At 41.8% G+C, this 14,478-nt stretch overlaps 1 protein-coding gene across 2 annotated transcripts in view; it reads left to right on the top strand.

Annotated features, from left to right (window-relative positions):
- Positions 1 to 14,328, top strand: part of not (ubiquitin carboxyl-terminal hydrolase nonstop) — a 31,049-nt gene extending 16,721 nt beyond the window's left edge. For both annotated transcript variants that reach the window (XM_065452713.2, XM_070524446.1), the window contains exons 6-13: positions 1,833 to 2,005; positions 3,196 to 3,343; positions 3,908 to 4,010; positions 5,347 to 5,435; positions 6,460 to 6,505; positions 8,249 to 8,566; positions 11,189 to 11,338; positions 13,914 to 14,328. In XM_065452713.2, coding sequence (XP_065308785.2) covers positions 1,833 to 2,005; positions 3,196 to 3,343; positions 3,908 to 4,010; positions 5,347 to 5,435; positions 6,460 to 6,505; positions 8,249 to 8,566; positions 11,189 to 11,338; positions 13,914 to 13,956 — 1,070 coding nt within the window. In that variant the 3' untranslated portion in view covers positions 13,957 to 14,328. The remainder of the gene's footprint in view (positions 1 to 1,832; positions 2,006 to 3,195; positions 3,344 to 3,907; positions 4,011 to 5,346; positions 5,436 to 6,459; positions 6,506 to 8,248; positions 8,567 to 11,188; positions 11,339 to 13,913) is intronic.
- The last annotated feature ends 150 nt before the right edge of the window (positions 14,329 to 14,478 follow it).

Here is a 14,478-nt window from a genome sequence, read left to right as displayed (position 1 = left end):
AACAGAACTGCCTCTTAAACGGAACACGATCCTTATAGTTGGTTGGTTTCGTATTCATGCATTTGGGTTCAGCTTTGTCTCAGTAAATTAAACTCCTGATAAACAGAACTAATTTCTATGGTCCCTCGTTTCTTTGAGGTTCTCTGCTGCAATTCTGAATTTGTGTCGCCTCTTTCTCTTGGGACTGTTTCTGTTTGTTAGTTCCGAGTGCCTTTCTTTTATTTCCGTTGGCGGCTCCTCTGCCTGACAAACTTCTTGAATGTCTGTCGGGGGAACCGGAAAGATTTCATCCTCCTACTTAACTAAGCATCCCGAGCTAGCTGTTTCCTCCTCATTTTTCGCACCGAGTTCTTTATTGTAATTCAGCGCCTGACTCTCTTTCTGAATTTGGGGAGGAAAAATCGGAAAGATTTCCTCCTCCAGCTGAGCTATGTCTCCCGAGCTAGCTACTTCAACCTCCTTCTCTGCACTGTGTTCCGTGTCGCAGCACAGCGCCTGCTCCTCATTCTGAATTCCTGTCAAGGAAATCGCAAGGATCGCACTATGTTCCGCATCGTAACACAGCACCAGACTTCCTTCCTGAATTTCACTCAAGGAAATCGATTCCTCCCGTCATTCCTTTACAGAGAGCTTGAATTTAGAGAGTTTAGAGCAAACCCACCTTCACTAATCTGTACTTGTCTGCCTCGGCTTCGCTCAGTCGAACTACGACCTGTGCAACTTCTCCCGGCATCAACTCAAACAACCCCTCCGGCCATGTGTCCTGGTGAAATGACCGCTTCTCACAAATCTGTTCAAAATTACTCGGGCAGACACTGATGTCATCGTCTGTTTTGTAGGACTGAAGCAAGCTCGTCATTTCCATGCTTTCTGTTTGTGTCGGCACCCTGCGCCTTAATCTCAAGATTTCTAGTCTTATTTCTGTGAGCTCAAGTTCATGGTGCCTCTTCTTGCTCCATTATCTTGTGCTTCTTCTCTTCAGCTCTTTCTATTCTCTCGCACTCCTTCTCTTCCTTTCCGCAACATATCTTTTCCCAGACCTCTGTGAGGTTTTCCTCACCGAAACCCACTTTGTCAATCGCCTTACGAATTTTGAGCTTCCTTAATCTATGGTTAATCTCCATGCTGAGCTCTGCTGCTAAGAGCAACAGCTCTTCTTTCTTTAACACTGTAATATGCGTGCTTTTTGAGAAATGACTGCAACTACATACATACATACATACATACATACATACATACATACATACATACATACATACATACATACATACATACATACATACATACATACATACATACATATGCGCGCGCGCACACACACACACACACACACGCACGCATGCACGCATACATTGTGTTGTGAATTGCTGTTGCACATATATTTCTGGGTATTTAGACTTCTTTTTTTCATTTATATGTTATGTATAGTCATGTAGTTCTTTTCTACTGTAGTTTCCCCCCTTTTTTCACTTTTCTCTAGATGTATTTTCTTCTCTATCTTTTCTCTTCACCTCCACATCTTTCCCACACCTGGGGGACCATGAGCTGTGAGACGGTTACGATGCCTGAGGCCTATCATTTACTAACTCCTTTTACCAATTTATTAAAACAATACTATTGATTGGTTGTGTCCAGTTTGTTCATCCTTTTGTAGAATTTCGCAGCATTTCCTGTTCAAATGTATCATTAGCAAGCCCAAGTAGCAACATTGGTTATTTATATGTACTGGTGAACTAATAGTGAGCTAATATATTTTTTTTTTCATTAGTGAACTGTTGCTTGTGTGTTGTGTAGAGAGGCTCAACCTTGTTGTCAATGTGTTTTTCCACCAGGCCTGCGGGGGCTGATCAACCTTGGCAACACGTGCTTCATGAACTGCATTGTGCAAGCTCTGACGCACACCCCACTGCTGCGAGATTACTTCCTTGCTGACCGGCACGTCTGCCAGTTCCGCGATGACCCTTCCATGTGTCTTGTCTGTGAAATGTCAAGGCTTTTCCAAGAGGTGAAGTGGCTGCCTTTAACTCTGATGGTGGCCAGTCTGCTTGTTCGCAAGTTGGGGTTCCCTTATTATTTTTCTTGTCTTGAATGTGCACAGGAACCCATCTTAGCTGCTATTGTCAACTTCTGATTGATGTTACTTAAATGTGCTTCAAATGTTTTGTTGCTGTAAGGAACAGGACACAACATGAATAATTTTTTTACCTTGTCAGATGGCTGTGGCATTATGATGTATTGAAATTTTCATTTTGTCCATATTGTTCAGGGCTTTGGGGCTTTCAATTGCTGTAACCTGTGTAGTGTATGTTTGAACTTGGCCACATTCTGTCTGCCCTTCAGCATTGAAACCCTCCTGCAAGCCTTTGCATAGTCTTTTCTTTTCATTGTGAAATATCAAATATGCCACAGCTTTTGCTTGTGTATTCACTCACGCCTATTTTTGATGCTGTAGGCACTGTGCAATGGGGCACTGTACTTGTTGCTGCAGTGGTGTCCAGACGTTTTTCATGTGGGAGCATGAATATCAGAGTGCTCACCTAGCATGCAAACACTGTAGAACCTTGATGTAACAAACATGTGCATGACGAATTATTGTCTGTAGCAGAGTAAATTTGTTTCTCACCAGTATCAACATGTAATGAATGTATCGGATGTTTCAGTGAACACTTCCAAAAATTTTTAAAGGTTGCCTTTGAGAGATAGCACAATTATAGTTCATGAGTTGGTGTGCTCTAATTCTTGCACAATAAATTGAAATGCATAATCAACTAATTAACAAAATTTCGGTAATTAGGTTTTAACTAATTACCTTATGGCCCATATTGCAGTTTGTAAATTCTAGCCGTGGAGTTCGCAAGGTGGATCCACTAGGAAAGAATTCTCACAATGACACCAGTATTGAGATGTTAATTCCTGAACTTTGTGAAGAAATGCATTGGCGTTCCAGTTTTCTTAAATGTCATTTTATGCATTGAAGCAAAAAAGTGACTAAAAAGGTTTGCAAAACATTATTCAGCTGTATTTCGCTAAACGTGCTATCAAAGGCTTTGGATCAATTCATGTAATGCAATATGAACAGCTTAATTGCTCTGTCAACCTTATAAAAAGAGTTGCGAGATTTTCAAGTTGACACTTGGAAGAGTTTCTGAAGCTGTGCGAATTGTGGTTTGCTACATTGTTGCACCATCTACGCAGTTCTACTGTGGCAAGTCAAGCCCCCACATTCCGTACCGGCTTCTCCATTTGGTCTGGACACATGCACGCCACTTGGCTGGTTACGAACAGCAAGATGCTCACGAGTTCTTCATCGCCACACTAGATGTGCTTCACCGGCATTGCAAAGGTCAGCTTGCAAGACAGTGCTACATGGTTCTGTGTCACTTCAACAAGAGTGTCTACTTGCACCTGAGCAATGAAAGCATTTGTGATGTCGAAATTTTGAGTGCAGCTTCTATTTTTCAGGGTTGCCTGTGAATTAAATGTTATGTGGAAATGACTAACTCAGAGTAGCAAGTTCTTGTTGCAAGTGTTCCGGGATCGTTCGCTAACAGCTTCTTGAGCTGTCTTGACCAATGCTGTCGATAGGGGACAGCAATGCCAGCATACTACATAGATGGTGTTTATTTTCAAGTATACGTGTGTTGTAGTGTCTTCCATGTGGGTACACACGCATGCATTAAAAACAAATAAAACTCTCATTACATTCATGCAACTAGAGAACCAGGTATGCATGGTTGGTTTCCTGCTCTTCCGTAGCATGAATGCTTGCATTGCACTACTCTACCGTGGAAATTTGCCACTGTGCAGTGGTAACATGGTCAAAATTGGCAGTGTAGCATGCTACAGAGTGTCCTGTTCAGTGCGCATTGCTGCCAGTGGCAGCTGAAGTGTAATGCTTGCACTTCAGGCACCAATGGGATGTCCACTACCAATCCTCACCACTGCAACTGTATCATTGATCAGATCTTCACAGGAGGGCTGCAGTCAGATGTGGTGTGCCAGTCCTGCAAGTGAGTTGCTGGGTGATATTCAATTCATTTATTTGTAACTCGCTTGTTCTTCACTAGTGAATGTCTGACTGAACTTTATTCAGTCACCTTACAAGTGATTATTGTTGGTAATATCATTGTTATCAAGGATAAAGGAGGTATTATTGGAAGTGGAAGGAAGGAAATTGATAGAAAAGAACGCTGATGTTGGCAGGGAAGGGTGGTGTGCTGGTATAAATGACGATCACAAGTCCTCAACAGACTATTACGTGTAACATATTCACATATGCACACACAGTCAAGGACTTTTTAGTGTGCTCATGTGCTAACATTCATTCCTTTCTAACTTCAATTCATAATTCGCCACCATATATAGTGACTTAATCATGGAATAATAGAATTTTGTCTGGCCTGGCTTTAGCCCAAGCAGATTAACCCTGAAGTACTTGACAGCTGCATTGCAAGTCAAGAGATGATAAACTGCTTAGGAGCTTGCAAATTGGTTGCTGCCTGGTGTGCAGCATACTAAATTTGCCTGCTGTGATTTGGAGAGCAAACCTACTTGGGCACACCATACCAGCACAACCAGCAGTCATGTGCATCTACTTCGTAGAGTCTGGCATGTATAATTCACAGGCTAACTGGAAGTGATACCATTTGGTGTTAATCCTTTGGATGCCAAGTGTTCTCACACAGTGTGACAAATTCAGTGAGAGGAATTTGAATTCAAATGCTATTTATTGGTGATACGTTCCTAAACATTTTATAATTTCTTTAACTGAAAATTCAAAAACAAAGCTTATGCTAAATAAAGATCTTGATTAGCCTAATTAGTAATCCTAAGGCAACATGTAGACTCTTTGTCACTGTCATTATTTCCTGAAGACATAATGTACATCCAAGTCCTCTGAATCAGAGTTCAGAAGATCTTGAATTTCTGCATCATTGAAAAATCTGCAGGCTTCTTTTGCGTCAGTTTGGCATGTTTCAAAATAAGATGCAAGCAACAATGACTGTATATAAGCTTTGTCACATCATCTGTTGTAAAAAAACAAAGCCTAGCATAAAATTTTACTTCATCCAACTTCTGAGTAGATGGTCAAGCCAGCCCACGTATGTTTCACATTGATGAATTATTTTGAGCGTAACCAGGGGTCTGATCTGGCAGCCAGATGAGTATACTCAGGCATAGTATTTCAAGGGTGTAAGCCAAGAGTACTTTTGGAAAGTCATGCGCAGTGCTGCACGATTCTGCTGCAAGATGGGAGGTGGAAAGAAGGTTTTGGTTCTAACATATGTAATCACATCCTTCCCCCAATTTTGTTGTGAAGCCAATTTGTGTTTTGTCATATTGCAGGGGTGTGTCCACAACCATTGACCCATTCTGGGACATCTCCCTAGACTTGGGACCCAGTAGCCACCAGCAGCAGCACAATTCTTCCCCAGGTGAGCTGCCTTTTCTCTGCACCCAAATCAAGCTTGTTTTCAAGTACACTTCTGGGTGTGCAGTCTCATTTTCAAAGTGAAGCTTTCTCTGCCTACCTCCTCTGGGGTTTGGCATGTCATTGTGTTCTCGTCGAACAAACTGGGCCGATCTTGGAAGCAGCGTAATCAAAACTGGGTCAGTGCCAAAGGCTGTAAACAAAGGTGGTGACTTGAAGGGTCAATCATGACAGCAGTGTAGAATATGTGTCCTTGCAAGGGTTTTAGTGTATTTTGTAATGCAGGCCTGTTTTGATAATGCTATCACATTACGGTCACTCAGCTGCAGCACAGGGACTTAGCCTCTTTGCATCTTCCTCGGCGTTCGGAACCAGTGTCTCAATGAATAAATGTTGTTGGGGAGGGCCTCTCACGCAGCTGAAGCACAGAGATGGAAAGCATGAACAACAGCTGTGACGTTAGCATGGAGGAGTTTGGAGAAAAAGCATTTGTGTAGTGGTGCTGGTTTATGCATTGCAAATAGTATTTGTACATTTTGCTGCTTAGGTTAGGTTCGGTTAGATTAGGTTAGAACAGCTGTGAAGCAGCATGGAGGATTTTGGAGAGGAAGCACTTATGTAGTGGTGCTTGTTTATAGGCCACAAATGGTGTTCATATTGTTCAATGCAATCACAAAGGGTATAGGAAGGTGCAATTGGTGATGTTGCAAAGGGTGCAGGTGCTATGAATATCAAGCATTGCATTTCATACTTCTCGGCTCATACACCTGCACTGTGAGAGCACCAGTACCTCTGTATTGAGTGTGTGTGATGGAAGGTGTCGAGAAGCTTCAAGTCCATCAGTTCCCACATTGCATGGTTTCAGCATGGCCTATCTTCTCATTTTTCTTCATGTATTTTTTAATCATAATTTTCTGCTCAGCAATAATTGTTTTTGAAGAAGGATCAGCGTGTTGTTTTAAATAAAAAGTTGAAGAATAAAAAGAATGAAGATGAAAATGAAATTATGCTTTGCTTTGCTCTTACAGAGGCAGAAGATTCAGAACCAACTTCTCTTTTGGACTGTCTAGAAAGGTGAGCTACTGAGTGTTGATTTCCAGTGTGAGGTGCTGTGATCCGTGAGTATTCTTGTAGTGCAGGGAAAGAAGGGTTTAGATGTTGCTTATTAAAATTTGTCTTGGTAGCCTTTGTGCATCTGTAAGCAACTACACAAACAGTGGTATAGCAGCACAGAAGGATCGGTGCAGGACTTGTTGCAGCTGTGGGAACAGCTGTGGGAACAAGAAAACAGCAGCACAAAGAAATTGCATGTGCACCTTTCTTTCAAAGTACAGGTCAGCAACTGCAAGCTGCCGTTTACTCTTCTGCAACAGGGCACACATGAAGGTCAACACATAGGGTGTCCCAACTAACATTAGCCAAGCTTGTAAAAAGAAAAAAATATTTAAGAAATATGGTGCAAGATGCTGTTTCAAGACCTATGGTGTTTGGTTGTCAGACATCAGGACACCAAACACCTTAGTTATTGTAATCATATGTTGCACCGTGATTTTCTGCTCCCCCTTTTTTTAAAACTTGTATAGTGATTGGTCTTTGGTATTATTACGCTATGAAAGCAGCACTACACTGTATTGAACCATCCAGAACCTCAGGCAGTTGCAAAAACTGGCTGTGGCTTAGCTAAGGTTAAGCCCAGGATGCGAAGCATACTAGCCTTTATTTTAATGCGAAAGCGTTAAGGAGCTCGTGTCGCAGAAAAGCCAGTGTCGTCGGCGTCGGCTCAGGCGTGCGGCGCTTGCTCAGGCGCACATTTCGTTGTCGCGCCGAACGCTGCGTTGCTCGACACTCACCGCGTCGTAGCAAAGCCACCTAGAAACAGTCTCTGTAACACGCCTTCGCTTCTCATTCCAACGAGCAGCTCTGTCTCCTGGAGGCATCTCACCTCGTGAGTGTCTAGCAGAGGCAAGCGCAGCTGCTTATATACCGCCGCGCCGTCGCTCGCGGCGTCGCGAGTTGGAGCCCTGTTTCTCCTCTGTCGTGACGTCACGGTGTCACGTGGTATTGAAGGCGACACCGCCGCGCCTGAGGAGCTGGGTTGAGCTCTAGTAATATGCTTCGCATAAAAAATGTGCTTGGTATAAAGCCATGCTAGATAAAAAAAGCAACGCTTTTCAGGCATTGTGCAACACTGCAGCTGCATGTGAGCTTCACTGGGAATGCTTACATTTTTTTATGTAATTCTGGATTCAAGCTACTTAAGAAATGCTTGGAAATGTTGAAATATGCAAGACCTATAATGACTACCATAAGTGTAACAATGTCTCAAAACAGCAAGTAGTTCCTGTGAAGAGAAAATGTAATTGTGTGCAGTACCAAAGCAGTGGCACTGGTTTGAGATACTGGACAGGGCAGCTTGAACTGTGAAGCTTTCTTTTTAGGGAACCCATATGTGTTTTCAGTTGTTGCCTATGTTTTTTGCTATGTGACCACTTTTTGTGGATGTCAACTTTAATTTTCATCAAATAAAATGCATGATTACTCGTGAAGTGTTACACCTAATCAATTTTTCATATTTTACTTACACCTTTATGTTATGCTTTTTATTACATTATACATGTAAAAAAATAGTGCTTCATAGGTAATGGCCACTACTGTAGAACGTTGGAGCCAGGATTTTGTTCAGATCACTGTGCCGGTCCCAAAATTTTGCATCCTTTTTTTCATCTCTGTAACACAGAATTACTCCAAAGGTCAGTCTGGATAAAGTAGTGGAGAAGAGCCATTAGGTAAATCGGTGTGCTCTGTGGCTGTTGCCAGGTTCACCCGTCCCGAGCACCTGGGCAGTTCTGCGAAGATCCGGTGTGGGCGGTGCGAGAGCTACCAGGAGTCGACCAAGCAGCTTACCATGAAGCAGCTGCCCGTGGTGTGCAGCTTTCACCTGAAGCGCTTTGAGCACTCGTCGCGCTTCCACAAGAAGATCTCCTCGCTCATCAGCTTCCCCCAGTACCTGGACATGAGCCCTTTCATGTCAGGCCCCAGGGCACCATCATCATCGTCATCACCCTCCAAAGGGGCACGGGACACGTCTTCTTCGAGCCCAGCCAATCCAGCTCCTCAGCCCTGCCACGACAACAAGTGAGCCACAGAGCTTTCCACACCATATGTGCCATCAGACTGCCTCTGTGTGGTGGCACTTGAACCCATTGGCTATGAAATATTGTGCACACAGCAGAGCCCTCCATATCGGTTATGTTTGCTGCTTATAAGTTCTATGCAAACTTGCACTAACTACTAAATACTTGAAAAATTAAAAAATATAACCTTCATGGTAGTGAACAAGCAGAGCCATCTATTGACAACATTTTTAATCAAGTGTAGGGTATATTGACCATCCCTCCATCTGTAAATAAATTTTTAAGCCAATCGTGCCTCCAACCCGACAAATCGATGGGTTTGGCAATATGGCTCCTTTTGCTGGACCTGGCATTTCGCCGGCTTTGGTAGCCAACGGGTCAACCAATAGATTAACCTTTGAGTAATCAACAGTGTGCAAACTAGCAATTCAAGCCTCGGCTTTCGGTCTAGGGCTTCCCTTGTTCGCCTGCTGTTGATCACTTCACATCTGTGAAGACCCTTTGTCTTGTATTAGTTTAGTCCTTTGAGTTTCACTGGCATAGAGGTACAGCAGTGGTTGTAGGTTTAAAATTTTTATGACCTCAACAAAACAAAGTGATGTTTGAGATGTAACTACAATCTAGAAACAATTTATGCCCTTTGGGGGCATATTTTTTGTCCCAGAATAACAATCTTTTTTTTTTCTTTAACACTGCACACCCTTTGCCTGCTAGTCACAAATGGCATGCACATTATCAGCATGCGCCTTACCAGCACCTTTCCTGTAAATAAAATCCATCATACTTCGTCTACGTTTCATTATTGACAGGTAAGTAGCGAGTGCAGAGCTTTAACAAAAGGAAATATAAGCAAGGCAGATGATGATTATTGTTGTGGGACAGATATGCCCTAAAGGAGTGTAAACTGTTTTTAGAGTGTGTGAAAGCTTTCTATCATCTGCTTCTATTTTCCTGGATGCAAAAGAACTTGTCTTTATCATGTTTTGCATGGCATGTTGTTCACTTCCGCAAACAATCTTGTTTTGGTGGCTCTAAATGAATACCCCTCAATGCTTGCCCACTGAATGACTGCTATTCACAAACCTGCTTGGTCGACTGTCAGGCACTTTTATGCGCTTTGTGATTTTGCATCCTGCAGCATGCACAACCTGCCTTTCCAAAGATAAGTCTGGTAAAATGTTTGCTAGCTAGGAGTACAGAATAAGTGGTGGACTGGAATAGCAAACAGCAGTGCATTGTTGGATGAACATGCTAGGAGTAACATTTTCAATTCAAAAGCCTGTCACACTTGCATTGTCTTATAAGCAAGCTGTTTCTGTGTCTGAAATATTGGCTGTTGTTCTACAAGAAGAAAAGCTGCATTGTCTGTTCTAAATTAGCCTTAAGAAAATCAGCCCCAGATATTGTTTTATTTAATTTAGCTGTAATGAGGTTAGCATCCAGTCAAGTGAAACTGTTTGCACAAGGTCCTGAGCTTTCAGCGTAGTTAGAGCATTTACTCGTTTTTTTTTTTTTGATCAAATGCAGACCCTTTTAAATTTTTTCTTGCATTGCATGATGTAAGCCACATTTCTTGCTTACAGTTTATTAAATCATTACTTGACGTGCATCTTGACTTACCATGTTCTGAATAGTATTTGCTACTTGAATCCTTCAGCTAAGTTTATGTAAAATTCCCATTGATTATCACTAAGCAATAAAGGTATTTTAAAATCAAAGATGTCATCAACTTACAATATTAATTACTCCACACAAACTTTCCTGCAGTTCAACTGGCTAACAGCGAATAGGGTGATTCAAACAGTAGTTCTAAGCTGTGCTAATTACCGCAAAAGTCTTGCTATGCCAGTTGGAAAACTTCCAGAGAAGACTCCACAATTTCACGAATAGAACTGCCAAAGTACTGTGAGAAACATCCGGGAGATCTTCTATAGGAAAGCCAGAAGTTCCATCCTTGAGAAAGGCTTTTTCTTTAGACACCATAGAGCTCTGATCTATCACTTTGGCTTTCCTTAATTTGTTGTCCAGGAGTGCTAGTTAAAAGCCATTATGTATTCTTTGACATTGTACTTGATTTTTTTTTTTATTTGCGTGTTCACATTGCTCTTGTATGCAATTGTTCTTTCCTTTGAAATTCTGTGTAGTGTTGAGCTATTCATAAATGGCATTAAGTTTAATGAGTGACTGAGGTATTTATTAGCTGGGCTGTGGTAGTCTGCCATGTTCACCTTGTTATTGTATCTCTTCAAAGCAATGTTTTAGCAGTACATTCAAACCTAATGAGCTTTTTAACAAATGGTAAGCATGTCTCTTCAGTATGTGCAACTATAGTAAAAGGCTGTGGACAAGAAACCATTAGGAAAGAAGACAGTGCAAGTAATCTCTCCATTGTTCCTTGTCCTTAGTCTTAGATCTTTTCATACCAAAGTGAAAGTTTACCAATTCCTAGAGCTTTCCAGACACACGGCTTTTAGTTTCCTGGAAGCAGGAAAATGAGAATGTTGAAAAAACTAATGAAGAAGGTACAACTCCTGGTGACGACTGTACTTTTCTTGGGTAGAAAACAATTTAAGCAGTCCATTGTCCTGCAGCAGCCAGCCCTGAAGAAACCCCCATATTACAGGTACTGCCTATTTGCTGTAGTGAACCACAGTGGGACTATTGAGACAGGCCACTACACGGCTTATGTGCGGCAACACCGGGACCACTGGTTTAAGTGTGACGACCACCTAATCACGCGGGCCAGCCTGCAGGATGTCCTAGACTCGGAAGGGTGCGTATGCTTATCTTTAACCTCTGTCTCTGTCACTGCCTTTTTATGGTTGTGGAAAAACTTGTTTTGGTAAGTTAACTTATAAGGGTGAATTTAAGGGTGAACCTTAGACCAAAAAAATCTTGTTAATTTTTATTATTCAAGTTATGGTGCTAAAAAGTTGTGCATATAATGTAGTTTTGTATGCTAAATTTAAATTAAATTTATATTTAAGTCAATGACTTCTGCGCAATCAAAGGAAACCAATAAGATTAACCTGATTGCTGTGTCTACCTGTCTACCCTATACTAACTTTTGAGGCTTCAAATTTGGCTTATTTAAGAGTGTTTTATGGAAGCACCACTTTTAAACGCCTTTGAATCATCAGCTATCTTCTTTTTTTTTTTCATTATTATTACACACCGACTGCACATTTGCACTGTGTGTCACATTCACCTCGCGACGGCTCTGCAGTGTGCTGCCTAGTGCTCAGACAGTGAATGCATCCACATGCCGTGGCCAAGCAATGCTGCTCTAGGCTTTCAGACTAACCACTTGAGCTGTGCAAGAAGCTTTCCACCTCTGAGTGATGTCTCTGAGTGATGTCTCCCAGTGATGTCTTCTCGAGGGTGTGACCATGTGTGATCCTCAGCCTTCAAGCTCTGGTTCCCCACGCGCAAAGTGTGCGGGCCAGGCAAGGCCTGGGCTTTCGGGAATTCGCACTCATACGAAAACAGTTGGCTTCCATTAATTCAACCATGGCGGGACCAACAAAAAGGCAGAAAGAATGTCCGCTGCGCATTCAGAAAAAGTAGTAAGAGCACACCTGCTGATTCAGTCGGCAGTACCTGCCTGATTCTAACATGACCCCAAATTGAATGTGCACCCAGTTTTTGTGTATTCAAAGTAGAAAACTAACGTAGAAATTTCATTTTAGAAATTTAACACACTCCCAATTTTTTGCTAGAAAAACATAGCTCGTCTCCGACGAAACCAGCTAACTTTGCCTTCACGATATGGAAATATATTTACTTAATGTCCATTGTCATCACTGTCAGAGAGAAGTTTATCGCTGTTCTCCTCTATACAGTCCATAGTGTGTTTGACGTACTGCATTTGTCAAATGACTGCACAACAATCACAAATGGGATAGTGGCCCACACCTAGAGTTCGATAGTTAGTCTTGTGATGCATGCAATTCTCCAGAAAGCCAAGAACATGCGAACGACTTTTTGCCACTAGCCTAACTCAAAATAATACTTTGAATGTGGTTTCTTAAGCGGACTGAAAGCGGCACGTCATCATCATGCTATACGAAGCAAGCCCTTGTTCTGTCATAATTCATGTTTGCCATTTTGTGATGGCAGTGCCAATGATCCTGGCTAGGTTGGTTCTGATGGTAATCTTTTGCAAACGCCGTGAACATGGTTTTGGTTTTGTATCAGCTTCTGTCGGGTGCAAGCAATATTCGAATGAATTTTCAATTAAATGAATGAAAAAAGGTGCACATTTGAAACGGGTAAATACTGTAATAATTCATTGTGAGCCATCATTTCTGCTTTAAAACCTTTCTGGGGCAGGCCGAGAATGGGAATTTTCGGCAGAAGATTCCCATTCAGATTACATGTTTGATGCATTTACGGTATCCTAAGCACCTGAAAGACAGACACCGCTATTGGAGTTGGCACTGAGATCACCGTTGGGGTCAGGTTTATACATGCTGACTAGCTGAATTTGAATTATCCATCGAAGGCCAATTTCAGGATCTAAATAAAAGTTTGGGCCCATAAAAATGTATGGGCGGGCCAAACTGTGATATTCAATCGGGATTGAATGAACAAAAAGTGTTTAAAAAAAAGAAAGAATTAACTGGAGTCTAGTTAACGGAAGTCTACTGCACATTGATCATTGGATGGCCTTCTCTTGTTCATTTCCAATTCTGTGTTGATGTGTGACATAAAAAATGGTGACAGTTGTATCCTGTGCAGGCTTTTCAGAACCTCTCACAAGGACAAACTTAATGGTGACATCACTAGCCTTGAGACGAGGTTCCTTGCAGAAATTTTCTGCTGCTGTAAAAAAGTAAATTGGTAGTGGACGGAGTTGCATCTCTGCATCTGCTAGAAGTGTTTTAAGGGGGACCCCGCTCTTTGGAGCCAGGAATTGGCCCATGTATTTTTTTACGTGCCTTTGCTCCAGGTTGCTGTACAGAATTTATTTTTACTTGATTGGACACCTGCACCATCCTTGGTTGATTTGACCTTTACCACAGTGCACCATATATAGTTTAGTAAATAGTAGTAAAATAGTAAAAAGAAACTGACTTTTCTTAATTCTTAAAACTTTATTTATTCCACAATAAAAGTGAAGGTGTATCTTAAATTAGTACATTGAAACACACCTATTCAACAAATTTCATCAAAATTTACCCAGAAGTGAAATATACTTTTTGAAGAGTGGAGTTCCCCTTTTAAGTTACTAATACAGTTGCTCACAGATTTGTGAAATAAATGATTATCTTTCTTGCAAGCTTTGACTGTTCTATTTTTTGGAAACCATTTTACTTGTGCTGCTTTTTGTTCTCTTGATTTTTCAGCTATTTACTGTTCTACCACAAGCAGATCCTGGAGTACGAGTGAGAAGAGGCCTGCTTTACTGTTGTCCATTCCTTGTCATCAGTGAGAAGAGTGAACTGCCCCAGTTTGGAACTACTTGTGTGCATTTACATGCATATGTGCATATGAGTGTGCTTGTGTAGGGACATACTTTCCCAAGCTCTTGATTCTCATCACAGTTTCACTGTGGGTTGTGTCTTCTGTTCCTGGCAAACATAGTGTGCAGGTGCCTGCAAACGTGTCTGCACCATCAGTATTCTCTTGAGTGAAGTGTGGAGAGTCTGACTTAGGTTTTCCAATTGCTGTACAACACTCCTTTCACCAATCATCATTACTGTCCTCTGAGCTTGGCAGCACTGTGCCACTTCACTTGCTCAATAAATTATTGCTTCCTCACATGCTGCTGCTCTATGCTTGTATTGGTGAAGTGCTGTATTGCCAAGGCACAGACAGCTGCTCTAAGAATCTGTGCACCTCTTGATCCTTTTGATCAGGAGCCCAAAGCCATCAGGTGCTAAGTACTGTGCCAAGTATTCAGGGCAAGCT

The sequence above is a fragment of the Dermacentor albipictus genome, chromosome 8 (assembly GCF_038994185.2).
Source record: "Dermacentor albipictus isolate Rhodes 1998 colony chromosome 8, USDA_Dalb.pri_finalv2, whole genome shotgun sequence".
NCBI lineage: Eukaryota > Metazoa > Arthropoda > Arachnida > Ixodida > Ixodidae > Dermacentor > Dermacentor albipictus.
This window is presented reverse-complemented; position numbering and strand designations above follow the sequence as displayed.